Source organism: Terrapene carolina, unplaced genomic scaffold (genome assembly GCF_002925995.2).
Source record: "Terrapene carolina triunguis isolate 2854851 unplaced genomic scaffold, T_m_triunguis-2.0 Scaffold194, whole genome shotgun sequence".
Classification (NCBI taxonomy): Eukaryota; Metazoa; Chordata; order Testudines; family Emydidae; genus Terrapene; species Terrapene triunguis.
In genome coordinates, this window is record NW_020664545.1 from 6,358,906 (window position 1) to 6,382,768 (window position 23,863).

At 44.5% G+C, this 23,863-nt stretch overlaps 1 protein-coding gene across 1 annotated transcript; it reads left to right on the top strand.

The window, feature by feature from the left end:
* Window positions 1-457: 457 nt before the first annotated feature.
* Window positions 458-19,417, top strand: GNA11 (G protein subunit alpha 11). The gene is made up of 7 exons (XM_026654884.2): window positions 458-655; window positions 6,655-6,839; window positions 8,804-8,958; window positions 10,275-10,403; window positions 12,063-12,192; window positions 13,005-13,158; window positions 15,258-19,417. The coding sequence occupies exons 1-7, from the start codon at window positions 520-522 to the stop codon at window positions 15,446-15,448; spliced, it is 1,080 nt and encodes a 359-aa protein (XP_026510669.1). The 5' UTR covers window positions 458-519; the 3' UTR covers window positions 15,449-19,417.
* Window positions 19,418-23,863: the final 4,446 nt, after the last annotated feature.

Genomic DNA, 23,863 nt, shown 5'->3' on the forward strand with positions numbered 1-23,863 from the left:
TCCTGCTCCTCCTCACAGCCCAGCTTGCCCAGCAGCGCCCCCCCTCTCCCCAGCTGTTCAGCCTCCTCCCACTCACTCCCTCACCTAGCCCCCCCCTTTCCCATAGTCCTCCACCATCCCACAATGCCCAGCGGCCCCACGCCCCGGCTCCTGAACGCGCGTCCAGCTCCCTCCTCCCTTCCTGCTCGGCCAACCAAACTTGCACCCTGCGGGCCCCGCCCCGGGCCGTTACTAACCCCGCCCCTCCCGGCCAAGAAGAGCTTCCCATTGGTGGCGGCCGCAGTCAGTCAGGCCTTGTTTTCAGAGGCAGCGGGGTAGGCTGCGCGCGCTTGTCGCTCGCTCGGCGGGGCTGAGGGGGAAGGAGGGAGCGGGCGGCGGCGGCGGCGCAGCCGGGCGGAGGGGAGAGCGCTGAGGGGTGGGAGCGGCGCGAGGCCTGGCAGGAGGGGGCGAGGCCGAGGCCGGGCCGGCGGGGTCCCGGGCTGAGGAGGCCGGGCCGGGGGTCCCGGCGGCGGCGGAGCCATGACTCTGGAGTCCATGATGGCCTGTTGCCTGAGCGACGAGGTGAAGGAGTCGAAGCGCATCAACGCCGAGATCGAGAAGCAGCTGCGGCGGGACAAGCGCGACGCGCGCCGGGAGCTCAAGCTGCTGCTGCTGGGTGAGGAGCCCCCCGCGGCCGCCGCCCCGCGCCAGGCAGCCCCCCCGGTCCTTTCCGTGCCCCCCCGTCCTGGATCCCCCCCTTCGCCCACCCCCCGCCCTGGATCCCCCCTTCGCCCCCCCCGCCCTGGCTCTCTTCCTCTTCTGGGGGCCCCGCTGACCCCCACCCCTTAGCACCCGCCCTGCTCTGGATCGCTTCCCACCCCGACCCCCTTTTCCTCTCCCCCAGAGCTCTCGCCCTTCTCTGGATCTTCTCCTCTTCTTCCCCTGCCCTCCGACCCCAGCACCTGCCCTACTCTGGATCCCATCCCTGGATCTCCTCCTTCCCCCTCCCCTGGATCTTCTCCCCTCTTCCCATCGTTCCCACCCTGAATCTGGCTTTCACTCCCCTACCTCAGTTACCTTCTTCCCCAGGGATGATTGCTGTGAGCACATCCCCTGTGGCTATATGGGCAGCCCCCTGCATATGTGAAAATAGGGACTTTTCGCACCCATCACATGCTTTAAAAACGATGTCCCTTTTAAGCGCTACATGTATTTGTTGTTGACAATAATCATTGTGTTTGTTATACTAGTGTCTGAGGCCCAACAAAGAATGGGGTCCTATTGTGCTAGGCACTATACTAACTACTCAGTAGTAGCCATCTTTCCTTTCCCCCATCTTAGAACCCACATGTTAACCTCTAGTGACTCTCTGGAGGCACATCTATGCTGGTCAGACCCCCAACTCCGCACACCTTTTTCTACTTATCAGAGTTGACCACTGTCAGGCACTTTGCTGTTGTCCAAAATATAACTCATGAGGAAAAACAGTTTGGGAAATTTAAAAAGAAGGGCATGGTAACTTCTAAACAGTTATTTGCCTTATTCATTCTACATTTTGAATATTAAAATTACTCCATCTGGGGGTTGACTGGTTTATTTGTTTTCTTTCATAGTGGATTTTGTGTTAAAATTGCTTTTGACCTAAGCAGAAACTTCAAAATTGAAATGACTCTCAGTCTTAAAAGAATCCTCTTGGAGAACTCTTTTATAGGGGAGTTGGACCTACTGCCTTATTTGTGCATGAGAATTTTCATTACTAAAACTGGTGTAATTATATATTGTTGGCAGGCTTTTGGGTCTTTCATGAAGGAGTCATCTCCACCTAGTCTGGTGGTCTCTATGGTCTTCTCCCTCCTTTGTTAAATGGGGGAATTTATCCAGCTACAGCTCCCAAGGTCCCTGGGTACCATTCTTTTCCTCACATTCTCTCCTCCAGCAGGGCACAGAGCTCTCTAAACCAGCCTACAGGGGGGGAGGGCGGGCAAGGAGAAATAAAGATAAGGCAAAGTAAATCTGAAGTCAAATGGAGTCATAAGAATGGAGCAGGATTAGTACTGGAAAGGAAAATAGTCAGGACTAGCTCTAGGAGTGGGGCTCCACTGTACTAGGATAAGGACATACCTGTTCAGATACCACACTGGTGGGGTGAGAGTGTCATTTAAGTATGTAAACAACATTTTGTCTATGTTCATATCTCCATCAGCATACTAAGGTGTCTCATAGTACCGCCGAGGTTCCAAGTGGATAGGGAATCCGTTCTTCTACATGGTTTTCGGAGAGCTGCCATCATAAGTTTTCAAAAATTAATAGATTACAGACTTTGTTAGCAGGAAATGTGATGCTGGGATGCAGGTAGCCCATAAGCTACTCTTAAACCATGAGACCTATGAAAACACTAAGTTATTGCTGCTCTCTTATACATTCTGTCATAGGCCTTGTCATCTATTGTGTCTGTGATTTCAAATCAAAATGGGAAGCAGGTCTGATTAAATAAGGCTGTTAATTTGGTATGTGTACTGAACTGGCATGCCAGTCAGGGATGTTTGAAGATGTAAGGTGGTCCAGTTCCAAATCCACATGTGGGTATGTCTGCATCAGCTTTCACAAGCTAAGCGAGGCTTGGTCTGGCCAGGAATGACTGAATAGGAATATCTAGGTTGATGCATAGTGGTGTTACTGATTGAGTAAATGGTGCACTTTCTTCCTAGCCATTAATAGTACAGTATCCCAGCAGCATGTTAAAAGCATGTTGGAGGTGCTGCTGTCCAGGTGAAATGTAAAACCAGGTTTCTGATCACTTGTCAATTTTCTTAAGGCTGAGTCTATACTAGAGAACTTTCCTTCCCCGAAATCTAATTGGCTTTAAAACCGTTAATGTGAACCAGTTTTAAAACTGGTTGTACCATGGTTAGAGTAAGCTCCAGGAGGTCTGAACCATTCCTTGACTCAACTAGTTTGAAAACTGATTCATTTAAAAACAAAAAACCTCAAGCTGTCTGGACCCTGGTCTACAACTGGCTCCAACCTGTTTTAAAATCAGTTCGGCTAAACTTTTTAAAAAACTAGTTAGGATTTGGGAGGAGACATCCATCGTTTAGACGAGGCCTAAGAATACAGTGTTAGCCCTAATAACTGCATTCTGTCTCCTTTATATTCCATTTTCACTTTCAACAGGATATGGTACTCTTCACTGCCTCTCCTAAACTGTTACGTAGTATTGTGCACTGTTAAGCAGGAGTCATGTTAGCCCATAAAGGGGGTAGTTCTAGTGGTGGGTGAAGTTAATTTCCTCTGTCTGGTTCATAAAGTCATTCGGAATCCTTTGGTGTGTATGGTGCAGCATAAATGCAGATCATATTAGTTAGAGAGAGGCATTTTCTTGGTGAAGAATTTTGGGGAGGGCAGGATATATTTTAAGAGAAATCATAAAAACAGTAGAGTATCAATAAGAATGTAGGGTAAGCAGAGGTAATTTCTTCCACACTGCTTCGCTGGCCAGTGTGGTGACAGTTGGTTTATATTGAAGCCTGAACCAGAAATATTGAGTGAAAAATAGAAGTGCTGTTATGAGTTGGAATGCTAATAAATAGTGCTGTTTCAGTGCTTCAGTTACTGCCCACTGATACTGGGCATACATTAATCTTTTTAATGAAGAAAATGAGGTTATTTTTCTTGTGTAAAGTTACTTTGGTCCCAGAATAATAGGAAAGTAAGCAATGGGTGCCATTGACCCAACACATGAGTTCGTTTTCAAATGCATTTGTCATCAGCAACACTTATAAACTATGTGGCTTTTATGGGTTGACTGAAGGAATGGTGAGCTCAGATTATTCCCTTATCTCAACATTATCATATAAAAAAGGTTATTATGTTCTTATGAAGACAGGAGACTATCCTCACTGGCATTTTTGGTGTTCCATGATGGTGTGTATATTGTTGAGGGACCGAAGCCAAGCAGGAGGCATGTATTTAAAAATGGAAGGTCAGGGGTTGTGCATTTGATCTCTTGTGTGCTAGAATAAGTGAACCTAAGTTAGTGATCTGGTGCTCAAGTTTGTATCACAGTTGCATCATCAAAGTGCTTTGAGGCGCCTCTACTCTTTGTTGGTTACTGTGGTAAAAGCACGAGGAAGTGTTTCTCACCACAGTGTACTCAACCGCAAAAGATTTCACTTTCTGATTTTTTTTTATTACTATTTTTTTTTTTTTTGTGTGTGTGGTGTAACTTTCTAGAGGATACCAAGATAGCTAGTTAGTGGCAGTTACATAATTTATTTTAATGTTCAGTAAACTGAGACATTAAAAATTCTGCTAGGCTCTTTAGTCTTTTCTTGCTCTTTCTGGTTTGGTGTTTTGTTTTTCTTTTTTCTGCTTGGGTATTTGTTTATTGCCCTGCAGAATAGACATAGGAACTTCAGAATCTACTCATAAGGAGTTGTTATGTGCATTTGTGATAAATGAGCCTCCGTCTTTATACGTAGAACCCCCCTGATTTCTAGTTGGAGATCTGATGGTTCACGTTGCTGAAGCCAGGGATTTTCCATAGATTGTGTCCCTGAATCTGGAGAGTTGAAGGATTTGTTACCTTCCTAATATTTCTCAAGATGAGCGTGTGCCTGGGTTCATTACCCTTGTAATCTAGTAATACACAGGCCAATATAATCAGCAAAGCTCCATATTGAGGCAGCTTTTCGTTAAATGCACATCAACTGCAAATCTGGGAAAACTTCCACAAGAGCATTCTGTAGAATGAACATACATATTTCTGGAGATTGGACGGCGTACAGTTGAGCTATTGCTCTGTGAAGGAATTAGCTGCAGACTGTCTAAGGTGGCTATGGGCGGGGGGGGACAGTCTGTGGAAGGCGTATATGGTCAATCCTTACAGCTGATCAGTAGCCATATAAATGAATACATGCAGAAGAGGCCACTGGAGAAAACCCCGTTCTCCCCCAACGTTCGTTGGGTCCTGATTGTGACAGGGCTGTGTGAAGCCTTTCTTTGCCCACCCTTTCTCCCTCAAGATAAGAAGGTTTTCACTTTGTCCCTTTCCCACTCTTTATTTTCATCACTGGACTGTCACCTGATGCAGCTTACATCTTCCTAAGCCCCTAATGGCAGGAATGTTTATCTTCCCACCTGACTGCATGTACAGAATGCAAGCTTTGAAAGGGTTAGGGATGTATGAAACATCCAACCAGTGCAAATCTACCTGGCCTTCACAAACAGGTATTAAAGCAGTGTAATGGGGGAGGCTTGTACCATGTGATGAGTGGTGCGTTGTCTGCATTGTACTTTGCCCAAGCAGCACTTGCAGCACAGCCTTTTTGGTTTCAGAGCACATTCTTGTCATCCCTTTTCTTTTATTGGAGATGTTCGCTATTTGTGCTTGGCTGTGTTGAAGCAACACTCACTTGAAATCTAGTTAATTTTAAATTCTATAATTTAAGGTATTGCACCTACCACAGAGTCTGCAGAGCCTTCGCTGCTGTGCAAGAGACTCACACAAACGGGGGAGACTGACTAGGCAAAGTACTCTTGAATGCCACAGTGTAACAAACAGAAGAAACAAGGAAGACTCTCAAATCTGTGGGTTAAAGTAATCTTCAATGTTACTTGGAACAATAGTAGGTAAAAGCTTTTAGGCAAAAGAGTAACTTTCCCTAAAACTTTAGCAGTCCTCTTGCCAAAATTAACATAAGCCACCTATCTGCTTGATACCCGTTGTGTCCCTCTTACTTAGCCCCTAACTGATAAAGGATGACTTTGTCCATTTCAGCAGGGATAGAGATTGAGAGTTCAGATGTTTGCGGCATCTCAACTGTGTCTGGACTCTTTATTTACTAATTCCTGCTGTTTGGCCTGCTGGTCTGTTTTTCTTTTAAAACTCTGCTCAGCAGTAGAGATTTGAGATTTCCTTTCCTAGTCCCCTTCGCAAGTTGTTTCTCATCTGAACTTCTGAAGATAGTGATCACAAACTAATCCAAAAAGGATTACCACTTCACATGACGATTTTTTTTTTTTAAATATTTCACAATGGTTTCAGGCCACTGAGAAGAAAAATATGTGGTGCAGGTAGTCTTTTGACCCCTTCTTTCTTTTAGAGCTGCTCTTTCTAATATATCGAGTTCATATCTAGTAAGGAGGCATCTAGATTGGGTAGGGAAAGAGTGATTGTACTAAAATAATGAGAATTCTACTGGAGCTTTCATGATCTAACAGCCTTCCCCCACACCCTTTGGCACCCCAGTTTGTATAATGTACTGATTTAGGAATATATCAGGGAGTTTAGCTGGAGCTGTGATTATAGCATCAAGCTGGATTGTATGGTAATAGGTCAGGTGTGACGGAGGGAGGGGGCTTTTTGAGGTGGGAGTGGCTGTAATGTAAGATTTGGAGTGAGTACCAGAATTGCTTTAAGCCTGTCAAAAAGAACAAGTGCTCTTTCCATCATGGTCCGTTAGGCTTATGGTTGGCATCGGATGGGCCCACCAGGACCTCTATATAGACTTCCAAAAAGGAACTGGAGAAGTAATAATCAGTGGAGTAGATCCACTTGGATACATTAATAGGTGCAGTGGAGTAGGATGCAATAAAAGCTTTACTCCCTCTGTACCGAACCTCATTTGTGATCTCGACTGACTTTTTCCCTTTGTTTGGTCTCTTCATTTGCAGGCACTGGGGAAAGTGGGAAGAGCACATTTATCAAACAGATGAGGATAATTCATGGCTCCGGCTACTCTGAAGAGGACAAAAGGGGCTTCACCAAGCTGGTGTACCAAAACATCTTCACTGCCATGCAGTCCATGATCAGGGCCATGGAGACCCTGAAGATCCTATACAAGTACGAACAGAATAAGGTGAGCCGAATTGCAGAGCTCCATCGAGCCATCGTTTCGTCGCTTGGTGGATTTGCTTCACCAGTTCATGTTTGTCTGAGGGGTTTTTTTTAGGGCACAGCTGTAGGTTCTTGCCCTGTATGTGTGCTGCCTTTTGTACTATATCCGCTACCTGTTCAAACTTCCTGATAATTGGCCCCGTATGGCAGTTGTATCCTCCACTGCTGCTGTGGTACTATGCCGCTCTGTGGCTTTATTAATAGAGGTGTCAATAGGGAGTATAACAGTTTTCATTTGACTAGACATGTGTGTTCTACTTCTGTGAATTGTCCCACATAAAAATTTCTAGGGGTGGGAACTGATCTGCACCCACCTCACAAAGACCAAAGCATTTTGAATGTGCTGGGCCTTCCTCTGTATGACAGGCGTCATTACCGAATGCCAGAAGATGCATAAGGGAGCTGTTGTAGAGCCCCGAAGATTGCACTATTAGAGTGACACCTACTAACAGCTGCAGATGGAGATCTGTCAATTTTCCTTTTATTAACCTTTTTTTAAGGATTTGTAACTCAACACAAACATTTATTCTGGGATGAAGCTTGGTTTACAAGATTTTAGAGACTTTTGGGCCAAATATGGTTTACATTTGTTCAGCTGACTGTAAGGTATATGAGTGCAGATGATTTTAAGTGTGTGAATGTCAAGAACGTAGATTTTAGTATGCTCTGCTGTCTCAACACTTAGTGGATTTATTTTTCAAAATGAACTTGTGCAAAAGTTATACCAGGTGTATTGTAGTTGCTATATTTTAACTTTTTTAATAGCCACATAGGGACTGGGAGGCTTTAGGGGATTAGTAATAGGATGTGGCACCTTTCTTCTCTAGATCATTGGTCCAAATTGAGGCCCAAGTCAGGATAGCCTTGAAGATATCACTATTAAGTGGTAAATGGAAGAAGAGTTGAAAGGCTCAAATGAGTTCTTAATGACCAGGTATCCACATCACAGCTGCCTCTAACTGGCCCTCTTGTTTGCATTCTCAACAGAGGGGCCAAGGATTGAATGGTTCTTCAAGGCTTAACTCCCCTTTGGCCTTTAGAAAGAGTCTGTCTGGGTCAATGCTAAGGCATGGGCGTGGTATGAGGATGCCTGCATTACCCGTGTTATCTCTGGGGTGTGGTTAAAGGACTCTAGGGGCTATAATCTGTCACCTTCCACTAACGCTTAATGTACATAGGAAAGCAAACTAGATTAAATTCTCCCTTTGAAGAAAAGTATAGTGTGGGTGAACAGAAATTGCTTCTCATTGCATCCAGAAAACCCTTAGGAATTGCAGTATTGGCGTGTGTAGTAGTTGTATTAATACAACAGGCTGCAGTGATGACTTCAGTCCTGCTCCACTTTGTGGTGTCAATTTTGTTCCAATTCTCTTTTTCCTCCTCCATAAAAGAAGAGGCCTGGATTATAGCAGACTGCAGTAAGGTCTCCCACACTCTTAAAAATGTAAGCTAAAATCAATTAAAGCCTTACAATGAAACACTAGGCAGCTACGTTCTGGTAATAAAACTGACTGCACTCCCCAATCCGGCAGTCTGGGACGCCACACTCTCAGATCTGTGCTTGGGTTTTGGTGTTTCTAAACAGTGGGTGCCTTATGCTCTAGCACAACTTGGTAAGTTAAATTCAGAGAGTCTGTTGCCATTTCTGTTTAAATAATTTCTGTTAAGGATCATGTGATGCTTCCAGGAGCTTTTACAGATGTGGCTGGTACTGAGAATATAAAATTGGTGTTTTTCCTTTTAACCTGTTGGAGGTCTAAGTACAAATTGAATGGATAATTTTTAGATGTCTAGTCTGCCCATTGCTGTCCTGTTGCAGGTGATGTAAGCAGCTTGACTAGCATCCAAGATGTAGCATTCCTGGAGCCCTTGCAAGAGGATCTAGGTTAATGTATGCTCACTTGTCTTTTACTCTTCTATCCTCAGACCAATGCACTGCTGATTCGGGAAGTGGACGTAGAAAAAGTCTCAACCTTTGAGCAGCCATATGTAAGTGCAATTAAGACATTGTGGACTGACCCTGGAATCCAAGAGTGTTATGACAGGAGGCGAGAATATCAGCTGTCCGACTCAGCTAAGTAGTAAGTACATAAGCACTCTGGTGCGCTGCTGGATATCCGGGCCACGTTGGCTAAACAAAAGCTTCCTATAACTTAGCTGATGTCTACAGATGCCTGAATATGGTTATCGCACTGCAAACTGGCCCTGCTGGCTTTCTTTTAGTTTTTGTAGACTATCCGCTTTCCTCCTATTACTTCACCCCATGATATAGGTGTATCTGTCTGCTAATGATTTAGTCTGGTGGGGTAATCTAGGCAATGTGGGTGTAGGCTTCTGAGTTTGAACTGTAAGTATATGCCTCCCTGCCTTTTCAGTAACTCTGGTTCCAAACAACTCTTATCACCGTGCTTTTTTGATTCTGGTTTTGTGGCTTCAGTTGTTACACACAAAGAGTTTGGGAGCAGAGGATGGGATGGGATACGTTTTTTAGTATGGAATGTCTGGAAGATCCATACACTCCTGTAGCACCACCAGCTGCTTTCCACGAGTTCTGTTGGGTGATAAATGGAGCTGTTCACACCTCTGTCCCAGGATGCACAGGTGGCTATGGAGTGTCCACCCAGACCATCTCTGTACCCTGTTCCTGGTTCCTACACAGCAGAAATGCCACTTTCCCCTGTTGACTTAGTCTTATGGAGCCATGGGTTGAGGGGGATCAGGATTTGACATTTGGAGCTGTTGCAGAAGGTCTGAGCGCATAGAGACTCTGGAAGATGGCAGTGCGTTGGGTCATAGAGATTTTTTTTTTTATAACCAGAAGGGCTAGGTAGTTCATTTTAAATTAAACTGAATTCTGCAGTAAACATTAGAAATGCCAAAATCCATCCTATAGCAAGGACTTGCTACAGCACCGATTTCCAGAGACCTAGGAGATGGTAACGGTTTCCTAAATCGGTTGCCTTCATGCTTCTTATTTGAAGCAACAAGTATGAGAAGAGCTGCTTGTATCTGCTGCTTTGCACATGGCCTCCTCTCTTCCCTTGATTGAGATAGATATTGAATGTTTGGCTGTAACTTTTGTGAGGTGTAACACTTGGTAGTTACTACGTCAGAAGAGATTCTGGGGAATTGCTGTCAATTGATAGAAGGCAGTCATAGAAATGTACATGTGGAGAAACCTATTAGGCCTCCTTGGGATTCAGTATGACTTCCAGTACTTGGTCCTGTCCCATTTTAAATGATCCTAGTGATGCTGCTAGCAGTCAGATTTCTTTTGGTCTCCTTAACATGTGTGCGGGGGGAGCGAGGAATCTATGGCTATAATGTGTTGAAACCCCCATGAGTGTGAGCTACAGTCTAAGGTGCTTTTTTTGTTTTCTTCATATGCCTCTCACAGCTACCTTAGTGACGTGGATCGAATCGCAACCCCAGGATATCTACCAACCCAGCAAGATGTGCTACGGGTTAGAGTTCCTACAACCGGAATAATAGAATACCCCTTCGACCTAGAGAATATTATCTTCAGGTACTGAAGCTGTAGCCCACGCTATACTTGTTCTCTCAAGTGGGACTGAACTGTGGGAGCACTGTTCTTAGCTAGGGAAGACTTAAGAGTGTGTTTGGGAAGGGGGGGGATATTCTGTGTGGTCCCTAAACATGGTATGATTTTTAAGTTGATTAAGGGCATCTGAGTGAGAGGAGTGGAAACCAATGGCTTCTGGAAATTGAGGAGGGTGTTGGTTAAATGGCATAGTTTTGGTACTAGACTTGCTGATTCTATCCAGAGAACCTGAGGTGGGTGGACAGCTGGAATTGTGGCTCCTCCGGTGATATGTTAACATGCTGGCATCTGATGAGTACATCACAGCTCACCAGCCCATTGGACAAACTGTTGGTAGCTTAATCCACCAAAGGAAAAACTAAGTCGTCTTCTGGCAACACTGGTTTGAAACATAACCCCTTGCAAGAAGTTCTTCTGTCTTCATGCAGTGTTGAGGTGCTTTGATCCGTATGTCTTTAACTTTGATGAGAGATCCTGCTTTCTCTATACTGACTCTTTTATGTGTATTCTCCAGTGTGTGTCTTCCGAAGGTGGTCTCCTAGAAATAGCTTGTGCCATCAGGATTTGACTCACTTCTGCATCATGTGTGTATCTGTAGGTTTAACTGTGCCTTTATACGATCTCCAAATAGACAGAAAATACAGAGGCATGGTAACATGTTTGCTACTTTGCAACAGGCATTCTCCTTTATTCTATCTAGATACTTATCTGGTCCATGCTGTCATAGCTTCTAATGTTGTAAATGGGGGAAGAGTGAACAAGTGGTAGAAAGAGAGACTAGAAACCTGGACTTGGGGTTCAGTTCTTTGCTTTGCCATACTCTGAGCAAGTCACTGTCTCTGATTTGTATTCCCCATCTGTGAAATGGGAATAATGCTCCATTGAGATATAGGTTTTGGACTTGGTTGGCTTTGTTTTATAATTTTTTTTTTTTTTGAGCTCCATTTATAAAAGGTGCAATAGAAGTGAGATGCAGGTGTAATATAGTGGTTCAAATTACGGACCCAGTATCCTGATGGTTTTTCTTCGGCATATGGTGTGACTGTGTGGTTGACTGACTGGGTTTCATGCTTTGCCTATGGATTAGCATGACTCCATTCAGCATAATGTCCTGGGGAAAGCCCAATAGCCAAAGGACGTCCTTAACCTCAAACTTTCTCTCCCAATCAGAAGTTTTAATATGAAGCCTTAATATCAAAATGTAAATAGCTTTGGCTTTTGGTAGAACAGGATTTGAATGGATTTGCCATAGTTTCTTTTCAATCTCCATAGTTCAGGGTGATGGATGAGCCTGGTTCCAGAAGCTCTGCTCAGTAAATGAGGCCAGGATGCAAACAGGAATGAGGATGCTTATATTTTGCTGTCAGTCTCCCAGAAAAAAGAAATGGGTCAAACGTGGAGGTGGCCATGGAATTAGCATTCAGAGAACTTCCTGTTACGCTGTCTGAGCACAACTGCTTGTAGAGGACGCATGTCACTGTATCCTGATGCCTGCTTCACTTGGGGGGAGACAGTTGTGTTTCTCTCGTTCATATCCTAGTGCTTTGGGTGCAGGCAGAGACGCTCTTATTGATCCTTGACAGGCTATTGCTTTGACAGATTGTATGTCTTTCTCTTCCTTAGAATGGTGGATGTTGGGGGTCAGAGGTCAGAACGAAGGAAGTGGATCCATTGCTTTGAAAATGTGACCTCCATCATGTTTTTAGTAGCCCTTAGTGAATATGACCAAGTTCTAGTGGAGTCTGATAATGAGGTAAGCCTGAGCAGGAGTAGGCCCTAATGATGAGGGGAAAGTGGGGAGGGTCTTTCTGATTTTCTTAGAGGCTGGTACTAAACTGCTTGGTGCCAAGAGAACTGGAACTTGAATTAGTAGTAACTGTTGTTTTTGGCCTTCAGCTTTTCCCACTACAAAGAGAGAACCTGGGGCTAAATGGGTCATGACCCTTCTGGAAGCAGGGTACAAGATAGTTTGAAATGCACAGTGCAGAAACATTCTGATGTCCCACATCTTAGATTCTCTGCGTCCCTGATGAAAAGCCCTCAAGATCTTGCACACATTCCTTTTTTCTCTTCCATGTTAAATTTCCCACCCTAGATACCTTGTATCATGGCAACCATCTTGCCAAATAATGGCTAGTCTCTTTGCGAACATCATTCTAGTGCCTTGACCAGCTAGAAGAGTGGCTGTTAAGCAGCAGCAGGCACTTCTTCTTGTGAGCCAACACATACCTTTGCTGGGAACAAATCTTCATGACCAGAAGTTGATCCCAGATCTACCACATGATAACGAAAAGCATAAAATGACTTGGGCCAATAAGAGAGCACGTTGACTGGCAAGTAATTAAAACCAGTCAAATTAAATTCAAGTCAGTCACAGATGTTGCACTTGTTTCCTACGTACACACTCCACTGGACCAAAACTGAAATGGGACAAAGGTGTTCCACACAAGACATCTGAGAGATCTGGGGTGATGTGGATGAGTTCATGTGTCTAGGATCAGAGATGGCCAGGTTTTCACAAATGAGGGTTTTTGGTGTGTTGATGTGGTTTATTTCTTGCATCAGAACCGGATGGAAGAGAGTAAAGCCCTTTTTCGGACCATTATCACCTACCCGTGGTTCCAGAATTCTTCAGTCATCCTCTTCCTCAACAAGAAAGATTTGTTGGAAGACAAGATCCTGTACTCCCACCTTGTTGACTATTTCCCAGAGTTTGATGGTAAGTGATTTTTAAAGAGGATCTTTCAAACTAGAATGAACCTTCTAAATAAGGGGAGGGGGAAGAAAACAACAACAAAAAATACTTCACCTGTGAGATTTTTAATTAGGTATTTAATTCATATGTGAGTGGGCTTCTGTTTCCTGCTTTCTTCTGTTTGATTTACAGTGAAATCATGATGCTATAAAAATGAGTATGTTACAGATTCAGGGCTGAATTTGTTGTAGGATCGAGTGGCATTGGAAGGAGACAAACCCTTCGTAAGGTAGAAATACTTTTAATAAAGAGCAAAAGTGGCGAGTAAATTTGAATATCTTAATCTTCATGTAACTTGTGGATTCTGACAGAAAAAACACCTGCAAACTTTTCATAGATCAACAATTTAAAGAAGCTGCCAAATGTCACCAGAAATGCTGCTTTCTGTAGATCTGTGCATGGATCTCAGTTGAGCTGCGATTATTTTGATTTCAGAGTATTAATTTCCATACTTGAAATATACATACTGGTGTAGAACTTTATAGACATACAAGAATTTAGTGGTAGGAGAGATGGAAAACACCAATTAGACCATCAAACCCCTCCTTCTGCCAGAGCAGGGAGCAGTCTCTTCACATAGGCTAATTTGTGGACTGGTCAAATCATCCAAGTCTTTTTGATGTTGGTGTTGAAAAGCTTCAGGCAGGGTAAAATCCCTGTCAATCTGCTATTCCCAACTTTGGGCTGATAATATCTTCATGATGCAGGGAAGCTCCCATTTGGGGTTAAGTTCTTCAGCATAAACAGTGTTTTCTGTAACCTCTGATCTGCAGATCAGTCTCCCACTAAATTGGATGATGCCAACTCTGTATGAGATTGAAGGTATATGGGGGACAGGAGAATAAGGTCAGACAAGCTTTTTTTTTTCTAAGCCTCCTACCAACTCTTAACCTTTTGAGGCAGCTGAAAACTGCTGTCTGGGTAAAGGGAGCGCCATTTTTTGTTTGTTTGTTTTTGGCCATAGTTCACTGGCAGCAGTTGGAGAATCCTCTTTCCCCTGAAGAAATTTCTATCTGTTCAGTCTTCCAGGCAAGCTGCTTGCATCATTATGGAGTGTAACAAAACAGGTCCTAATTAGTCTTCTTTCCAGCCCTGGAGTCTCCTGCCCCCTGGTGTCAGGAAGTACAGACATCTCTGAAGTCTTTACTTGTGGTAAATGTTAGAGGTTCTCACACTAGTCTGGAGATCATTGGTTGTCCATGGTGAATTCATATCTTCAGCTGCTAAATCACAGTAGAAGGTAGCAGAAAAATATGTGAAATGCTTTCCTAATATTACTTTTCCGTATAACCAATTGCTGTAGCTGCCAAAGGATGCTGTGTGATTTTTTTGAATGCGAGGTGGTCGATGATGCGCTCTCTCTCAAGGTGTGGTCCATGCTATGGAAGCAATATGAGAACACCAAGCACTTCAAATAGACTATAGAGCATCACCAGGTGTCTGTCTAAGGAGCTACTAGTGGCATAAAGTGAACACTGACTGCAGCTGCAGTTCATAGCTCTATAAACTGGCTGGTTAGAGAGGAAATGCTACAGTTGGTTGTCTTAGGGTTGTTTCTTGATTCGAATCTGATTTTGTTAGGCATGCAGAAATAATGGGAACTAGATCTTGTGCTTCAGGGCATGAGATGATTACTACAGGGATCAGGAAGAAATCTACAATCCTCAAGATCTGCATTATTTTACAATTGACTAGGTATGTTACAGGAGAGATTCATTTACAATTACTATTTGCCATTTCAGTATAGTGGTCCAGATGGACTGTTCCTCTGGCAGGCTATGTCAAATTTTCTGTTTCATAGATCAGAGTCCAAAGCAGCCTGTCAGAGCTTGGTATTCTGAAGCTTAAAACGCACCTCCTAGGATTTGACCAGTTAGTATTCGGCATAAGATGTTCCAGATTCCACGACCGAGGGAGCTACATTTCTTCTTCTCCCGTTTGGTCACATAACCTCCTCCCCTTGGGGTGGGGGGTGGAGAGAAAGCAAGCTGGCAATTCTGGGGGTTCAAACCAAGTAATGGACTGTGTGCAGTGCTGTTTACTGTTGCCTTTGTTTGCTGCAGGCCCGCAGAGGGATGCTCAGGCAGCCCGGGAGTTCATTCTCAAGATGTTTGTGGATTTAAACCCAGACAGCGACAAAATCATCTACTCTCACTTCACATGTGCCACAGACACGGAAAACATCCGTTTTGTCTTTGCTGCCGTCAAGGACACCATCCTACAGCTCAACCTGAAGGAGTACAACCTGGTCTGACCTGCTCTGCCCCTCGCCCCCTTGGAGGCCTCCTTGTGAAGAAAAGACAAAAAAAGAAAAATTTAAAAATTACAGGAAAAAAATCTTAATTTTTAATGATGTAATGATTGCAAATTGTCTGATCTGTGGAGTGGCGAATTTGCTCAGTGTTATCCTGGAGTCTCATGTCTCTGTCCACAGAGTAGTTGATTTCATATTTTTAACAAATTGCTTTTATTTCACAGTTAATGGGGGGGGATACACCTCACTCTTCGGCACCTTGTTCACCTCTTAATTTTTGCCAAGGCAGCCTCATCTTGGGCTTTACTTTGTCGCTTAGCCGCTTTTATTTTCCTTTTCATTCCCGTGGTATATATAGAGATCTATAACTTTTCTGGCCAAGATTGTAAATTCACTGGACTGTGGGAGTGTGGAATGCTACTGGTCCCTTTGCCTTGTGCCATAGGGTGCCTCTGGTGTAATTATTAATCCTGCTTGCTTTTTGTTCCCACCCTGCCCTCCCCAAGGACACGCCCCATGGTTCACTGTGATGAAATGTTGGGGAGGAACAATTGCTCTCCATCTATAGCAAAAAACCCACAACAACAACAAAAGCCATCACTTTTCCATTCTTTGTACGGTTTAGTCTGGGTTACTTTTTTTTTTCTTATCAATTATAAAAGGTATGGAGACTGTGATTATTATTATTTTTTTTTAAATTATTGATGTTCTATACATAGTTTGCTACATATTGCTGTATTTTGTTCATGGACTTTAAATGATGGGAGCTCTTGGAGCAATAGCTGCTGAGCCTGGGGAGAAGTGCCTGACTGTATTATTATTATTTTTAAAAGTAGGCTCAATTTATGGAAAGAAACTTTCACTCTGAGTGGAGTGTAAGGCATCAAGTGAGCGACTTCTCTATGCAGCGAAGATCAGAAGCTCACTGCGTAATTTTGTGGCATTTAAACACCAAATTTTTCCAGATTGAAGACCTGAGATGTCATGTGCCACGCTTTGGTTCTCTTGCGTGCTGTGAACAGCAAGGAAATCCTCATCACATTTTGTGCCAGCTGTGTGCATTTGTAAGGGTGCTTCATTCCTGCCCAGCTCGCAAATTGCCTAGAAAGGACCAGAGTTGGGTGACACGGACTCTGGGGTGTGGGGAGGGTTCTTACTGCTTGAAAAGATTGTGAAAAGTTTTAGGAGGAGTTGGGGAGTTCTATTACTATTTTCCTGTCTGTGCTCTCCCTGAGACAGATGCTGCTGTGGTTTTTCTTTAGAGGAGCATGGATTCTCTTTGGAGCACTTGCACAGATATTTGCTCCAGAGGGGCAGGGTGCCTGATAATTGAGAGTACAGCAGCCACTCTTGGAGCGTGTTGCTGAAGTGAGAATCCTGTGGTGGGATGGACAGCAGGCTAGTACGGGGAAGGCAGCTGGGTTTGTTGATACAGGTGTTACTCAGAATGGATTCTAGGTGCCATATTGAATTCCACTCAACTGAGGGCTTCAAGCCCTTCTATCTCATTTTATAGGCTTCCAGAAGCTCAGGTGAGTGAGCAAATGTACCAAAGCTCTGTTGCCTCTTGTATCTGCCTAGAGGAAGACTGCAATGGCAAGGCAAGCAGTGAGTAAGAAACAGTGGCATCTGTCCCACCTCTGGACATATGTGAAATACGGGCAACACTAATGGTTCTATTACAATTCCAACGAGTAGCATTGGGTCCAAATTCTCTGGATAAACCAGACACGGCTTCAGTTGCTTCAAGACTGCTGTTGGTCGCTTAAGGCTAACAAAGGCCCTAATCTCCCAAGCTGCACGGTTGAAGGGGGTGTCCAATATTTTGTTGTCTCGTTTGTAGACTGAGCACTACATCGGTGTTTTGCACAAAATGTAATGAAATTGAACTGCCCCAGATGCCTTTGATGTGTAACACTAAATCTGGAGTTCACACTACTTTCCAGTCGTTCTGTTTTAGGGCTCCCTCGTGTTTCCCAAAACAGGAGAGGGAAGACTGCTGTATTTCACCGAGCACTACAGAAGAAAGAAAGCTCTTGGAGGTGATACCTGGCCGTATCAGAGAGCTGGTATTGGAGTAATAGCCTTGGGACCAACAAGTAGAGAACCCAGGTCTGGCTGAGAGTAGGGCAGCAGCTGCTTGTAGAATCACTACATTCCTGATCCTGCCTAATGTTTAGGAGAAACAAGGGCGGGATTCTCTCGTATGCCAGACAGCTTTGCACCAATTTTACCGCGTTTTTGTCTTTATGCCAAAATGATCCTTTTTGTCGAAAGTGTTCTATGAAGAGGATTTTATAATCGTCTTGGGTCTAATCTAAATGCCGTTCTTCTGGAACATACGGTGTGCCAGTTCTCCTGCTTCCCTGATCTTATGAGTGGTTTGCACTGCATCCAATTGCCGGCAGTGGACTTGGCGCTAAGAGATTCAGATTCTTGGAACAAATGTCCCAGAGGTTTCTTTCCAAGGTTAATGATGGTGGCCCTTCCCACTTGAATCTGTGTGGGTATCGTCCCTCTACCTGCCAAGAGAAGAGATGTTGACCTGGCACAGAAGGAAGGATCTTGCGTCATCCATTGTGTGGAACAGAGTGCATTTGTCTAGCTGTGATGAATTCTGGAAGGATTTTGGGCTTTAGTAAAGATTGGAGCACATGCTGTTTACCCTCCTGCTCCGTTGCTTGGCATAGCTGTTGGGCTTGAGGGTAATTGGGTGGGGATATCACATGTCAGGGCTGTCCCACAACATGTTTCTGAAATCTCATCTGACCTAGAGAAGGAACAGGTCAGAGTTATGCACAGAATCCAGAGGTGTCTGTGGGTTGTAGCATAGAAGAGAAGGCTGGGGAATTAGCCGGCCCTGTGTGGCGAGAGATGTTTTGTTTGCCTTCTTAGATCGTGGAGCATTCTTGCAGAACCAGCGCTGCTCTGCATCTCTGGGGGCAGACCCCACAACAGATGCCTGCTCTAGTGAAAGTGCCAAATCGAAAACCAAACTTGCCTATCTCATCCTCTTCGGTGATAGGGCTGGTCAGGATTTCCCAGGAACAAGGGATTGAAGCTCAGGACAGAAGTCTGTTGAGATTCACATGTAAGAATCCCAAATCTTAGGCTGAGGAAACAGCCTCTTGGCCAAGCTCAGTTCATAGTGCACTTTCTGAAACAGGCCTACTCCGAGTCATCCTAAACTTTACAGTGGAGAGACCCATGGGGGGAGGGAGGTGTGGAGAAGATCGTCCTGATTTTCCTTGCATTGGCGTCCGGTTTCCTTGCATCATTCCATAAGGATCAATCATATGGTGAGCAACTGCCCCTCCCTGTTTCCCTTTCTCCTGGAATCGGATTCTTCGGTCTGCTGTTGTTGCTTCCTAGTGATGTTGGCATTACCTTCAGCTACGGGGTGGGTTTTTTTTTTCCCCCACGTGTTTTATTACTTGGTAACTTTTTAAAATGTGCTTTCGGCGTGTGCTGACCATCGTATTGTACTATACAAACCCAGGTTGTTAGAGTCCAGCCGAGGTAAAGTCTGTAATGCAGCACCCAGTTTTAAAAGTATGGTTTGTGCCAATGCCCCTTCTTTAGTAGTGCCAGAGACTCTTTACAAGTGCCAATGTGGTGGAAATTATTTGGTTATACTTGTATATTATAGGATCCTGATTTAAACAATTTAAACATCCTATTTAAAAAGATGCTATATAAAATGCTGTTTTTAAACCTTGTCATTTGAAATGCATGTATTGTTGTGCGTGTTAGGGTGGGGGGGAGGGGATGGGGGAGGGGAAAGGAGTTTCTGAATAGGCTGCCCAGCGCCAGGCTCCAGACTCTCTTTTCCAGTCTAGGAGTGTGACGATTTCTTGGAACAGTCCTGCACTGGCTCCTGGGCAGAAATACCTGATGGAAATTGATTTTCATATCTTTCTCCTGAAATAAATTCTCTGTTTGAAATTGGAATAAATTTTGTTCCTAAAACCTGTTCTGGTGATGTGTTTGTTTGCTACTCCCCTCCTCGCACCCCCAGTTGGCTAAGTAACTTCTCCAGCAGGTGGGAGCTGCCTCATATCAGTGAAGGAGCCGCTTGAGTGTTCTGACCTTCTGTAGCACCATTTATCTGCAGGAGACAGTTATCCCCATTTTACAGCTGCGGACTCTGAGGCACAAAAGTAAAGTGACTTGCCAGGTGCAACCTAGGCCTTTGGAAATGTGACTAGAACCCCAGAGCCTGAACTCTCCTCTGCCTGCACTATGAAACCGTCCCTCCTCGGGGAAAGAGGGAGTTACCTGTAGTTTTGGATTTTAGTAATCTCAAGGAAGGGCTGGTCTACACTGAAACCTTACATCGGTTTAGCTATCTCTCTCAGGGGTGTGAAAAATCCACAGCCCTGAGAGACGTTGTCATGCCAACCTAATCCCCGGTGTAGACCGCATTCGTTGACAGAAGAATTGTCGTCTCTGCAAGCTTCACCTGTACAAGGCCTGGCATGCACTGCTCCATGGTGAACTGGTTGCTCATATAAACATGGAGGGTTGTGTGCTAGGAGTTGTAATTTCATGGCTGCTTATTAGCCCAGGACTTCTTCAGTTTAGTTAAGCATTATACAACAATGTCTTGGGCCTCAGACCCTCGCTGCCCTTGTCTTCGCACCTTGATGTTCTCATCAGGTGTGTTTAGTGTGAAATGTTCTATCCATGTTGAGTGAAATGCATTTCCCAGAGTTCCCTGTCTGGGTCATGCTCTCTGCCTTTTTGCAGCTGGACTACTACAATCCACAAAATATAAACCAAACCTGGTGGATTGATTTCTTGCTACTTGCTCTTGGGAGATGCAGTGGCCAAGACTATTGAGTGTATTTCCTAGCTGCCCACCAGATGTCACTAGTAACACTCAGGCAGCTGCTTGGCTTCTGTACATAGAAATGTTGGTGAGCCACTTGTTAAGAATTCCCCCCCCCACACACACACTGTTGGGGTGGAGGTGTGAGGAGAGGAAATAGACAAGGTAGGTAACGTAACTCTTTTGTACCATCAGGTACATTACTGTAGAGAAAGGGAACTTTGTTACTTTGTTCGGCCTTAACTTTCACTTTTGGCCTGTATGCAGGGCCGGCTCCAGGCACCAGCTTAACAAGCAGGTGCTTGGGGTGGCCAAGGGAGAGGGGCGGCACCTGTGGCAATTCGGGGGCGGCAGGTCCCTCACTCCCTCTAGGAGCGAAGGACCTGCCGCTGAACTGTCGCCGCCAATCGCGGCTTTTTTTGTTTTTGTTTTTTTTTGTTTTTTTGCTTGGGGCGGCAGAAATGCTGGAGCCGGCCCTGCCTGTTAGGGACATGTACGCATTCAGTGGGGAAGCAAAATTACCCCTTGTTATATGGGGAGAAGCTTTCCTTTTAGACTGTTACTGCTCATGGTCACTATGTTACACTCTCTAGCATAGGAGCGGGCAAACTTTTTGGCCTGAGGGCCGCATCAGGTTTCAGAAATTGTATGGAGGGCCGGTTAGGGGAGGCTGTGCCTCCCTAAACAGTCAGGTGTGGCCCGGCCCCCCGCCCTCTGCTTCTTGCCCCCTGCTGCCCCTTCCAACCCCCCTCCTTCTTGACTGCCCCCCAGACCTCTGCCCCATTCAACCCCCCTGTTTCCTGCCCTCTGACCACCCCCCGCCCTCTATCCAACCCCCCTCCACCATTGCCTGCCCACTTACCGTGCTGCCTGGAGCACCGGTGGCTGGCGGCGTGGCTGCACCAGGACAGGCAACTGCGCTGCCCAGCTGAAGCCAGCCACACACCGCGCAGCACAGAGACCGGGTCAGGCCGGGCTCTGCAGCTGCACTACCCCAGGAGCTCGCAGCCCCGCTGCCCAGAGCATTGTGCCTGCGGCGCAGTGAGCTGAGGCTGCGGGGAAGGGGGAACAGCGGGGGGGAAAGGCCGGGGGCAAGCCTCCCGGGCCAGAAGCTCAGGGGCCAGGCAGAATGGCCGTAGTTTGCCCACCTCTGCTCTAGCAAGAGGATTGTTTTAAACATTCCATAGAATAGTGTTACCATGGCTTCCTGGCTGGCATAGCTAGGAACGGAAGTTTATTTTGGAGAGGCTTGCTTTTGTGTGTGTGTGGAGATTGCTTACTTCAACCACCTACCCTCTGCTATGGGCTTTATAAAGCATCAGTGCAACATCCTTTCCTGCCCCTCTACTGTTAAGCCTGCTCTTCAGAGTGTAATCCAATCCAGGGTGCTTCACCAGGTCTGGTATCTCTGCTGATTAGCAATGTAACATCTCACCAAATTCCCGATATCAAGAATGATGCATCAAGATCATGAGTACTTGGAACAGTAGGCTTTTGAAGACACGTACTGATCTCTTGCACTTAAGGCCGTTGGTCACAGGTGGAGAAAGGCCTTTAAAACATGGTTATGGAATATTTCTTCCAATGAACAAAGTTAGACAAAAGTGCTCTTTGGGGCAACAACTGTTCTCTTAGTACAGTGCCTAGTGCAATGGGATCCTGGTCGTTGAGTGGGATTCCTGGGGGTCGTGATGACATCGCCACTAGCGCTGTTGATTTAATCGCAGTAAACTCACGCGATTAACTCAAAAAAATTCGACAGAGTCCTGTGGTACCTTATAGACTGTCGCTTTTTACAGATCCAGACTAACACGGCTACCCCTCTCATATTCAAAAAAAATTCATCGTGATTAATTACAGTTTTAATCGCACTATTAAACAATGGAATACCAACTGAAATTTATTAAATATTTTGGATGTTTTTCTACATTTTCAGATTGATTTCAATTACAACACAGAATACAAAGTGTACAGTGCTCACTTTATATTTTTATTACAAATATTTGCACTGTAAAAATGATAAATAGTATTTTTTCAATTCACCTCATACAAGTACGGAAGTGCAATCTTTTTATCATGAAAGTGAAACTTACAAATGTAGACTTTTTTGTTACATAACTGCACTCATAAACAAAACAATGTAAAACTTTAGAGCCTACAAGTCCACTCAGTCCTCCTTCTTGTTCAGCCAATTGCAAAGACAAACAAGTTTGTTTACATTTATGGGAGATAATGCTGCCGGCTTCTTATCTACAATGTCATCTGAAAATGAGAACAGGCGTTCACATGGCACTTTTGTAGCTGGCGTTACAAGGTATTTACATGCCAGATGCGCTAAACATTCATATGCCCCTTCATGCTTTGGTCACCATTCCAGAGGTCGTGCTTCCATGTTGATGGTGCTCGTTAAAAAAAAAAATGCATTAATTAAATTTTGACTGAACTCCTCCTTGGGGGAGAATAATATGTCTCCTGCTCTGTTTTACCCGCATTTTGCCATGTATTTCACATTATAGCAGTCTCGGATGGTGACCCAGCACGTTGTTTGTTTTAAGAACACTTTCACTGCAGATTTGACAACATGCAAAGAAGGTACCAATGTGAGATTTCTAAGGATAGCTACAGCACTCGACCCAAGGTTTAAAAATCTGAAGTGCCGTCCAAAATGTGAGAGGGACGAGGTGTGGAGCATGCTTTCAGCAGTCTTAAAAGAGCAACGCTCCGATGTAGAAACTACAGAACCCAAACTACCAAAAAAAGAAAATCAACCTTCTGCTGGTGACATCTGACTCAGATACAGTAGTGAAAATAAACATGTGTTGGTCTGCACTTCTTTGGATTGTTATTGAGCAGAACCCATTATCAGCATGAACGCATGTCCTCTGGAATGGTGGTTGAAGCATGAAGGGACATATGAATCTTTAGCATATCTGGCATGTAAATATCTTACGACGTCAGCTACAACAGTGCCACGCGAACGCCTGTTTTCACTTTCAGATGGCATTGTAAACAAGAAGCATGCAGCATTATCTCCTACAAATGTAAACTAACTTGTTTGAGCAATTGGCTGAACAAGAAGTAAGACTGAGTGGACTTGTAGGCTCTAAAGTTTTATATTGTTTTAGTTTTGAATGCAGTTTTTTTACGTAATTCTACATTTGTAAGTTCAACTTTCATGATAAAGAGATTGCATTACAGAACTTGTATGAGATGAATTGAAAAATACTATTGATTTTGTTTTTACAGCACATATTTGTAATAAAAAATAAATATAAAGTGAGCATTGTATTGTAACTAAAATCAATATATGTGAAAAACTTAAATGGTATCCTATTATTGTTTAACAGTGCAATTAATCGCGATCAATTTTTTTAATTGCTTGACAGCCCTAATTACTACTATTAACAGAAGCAACGGTGTAAACTAATGAAGTCCAGTGTTCCAGCCCTCCCTCCCTCCCCTCTGTGTGTTACTTTGGAAGGGCCATTTCACTGTATTTTATGAAAGCCAGGGCAACCCTTCTTAACAGAACTGCAAAGTGAAAATGGAGGGTTTCTGGGGTGGGGAGAACTTCTGTGCTCAAT

Coding starts and splice junctions, on each gene's coding strand:
- GNA11 (XM_026654884.2), top strand. CDS start 520: ATGACTCTGGAGTCCATGATGGCCTGTTGCCTGAGCGACGAGGTGAAG. Junction 656..6,654: donor GCTCAAGCTGCTGCTGCTGG/GTGAGGAGCCCC, acceptor CTTCATTTGCAG/GCACTGGGGAAAGTGGGAAG. Junction 6,840..8,803: donor ACAAGTACGAACAGAATAAG/GTGAGCCGAATT, acceptor TTCTATCCTCAG/ACCAATGCACTGCTGATTCG.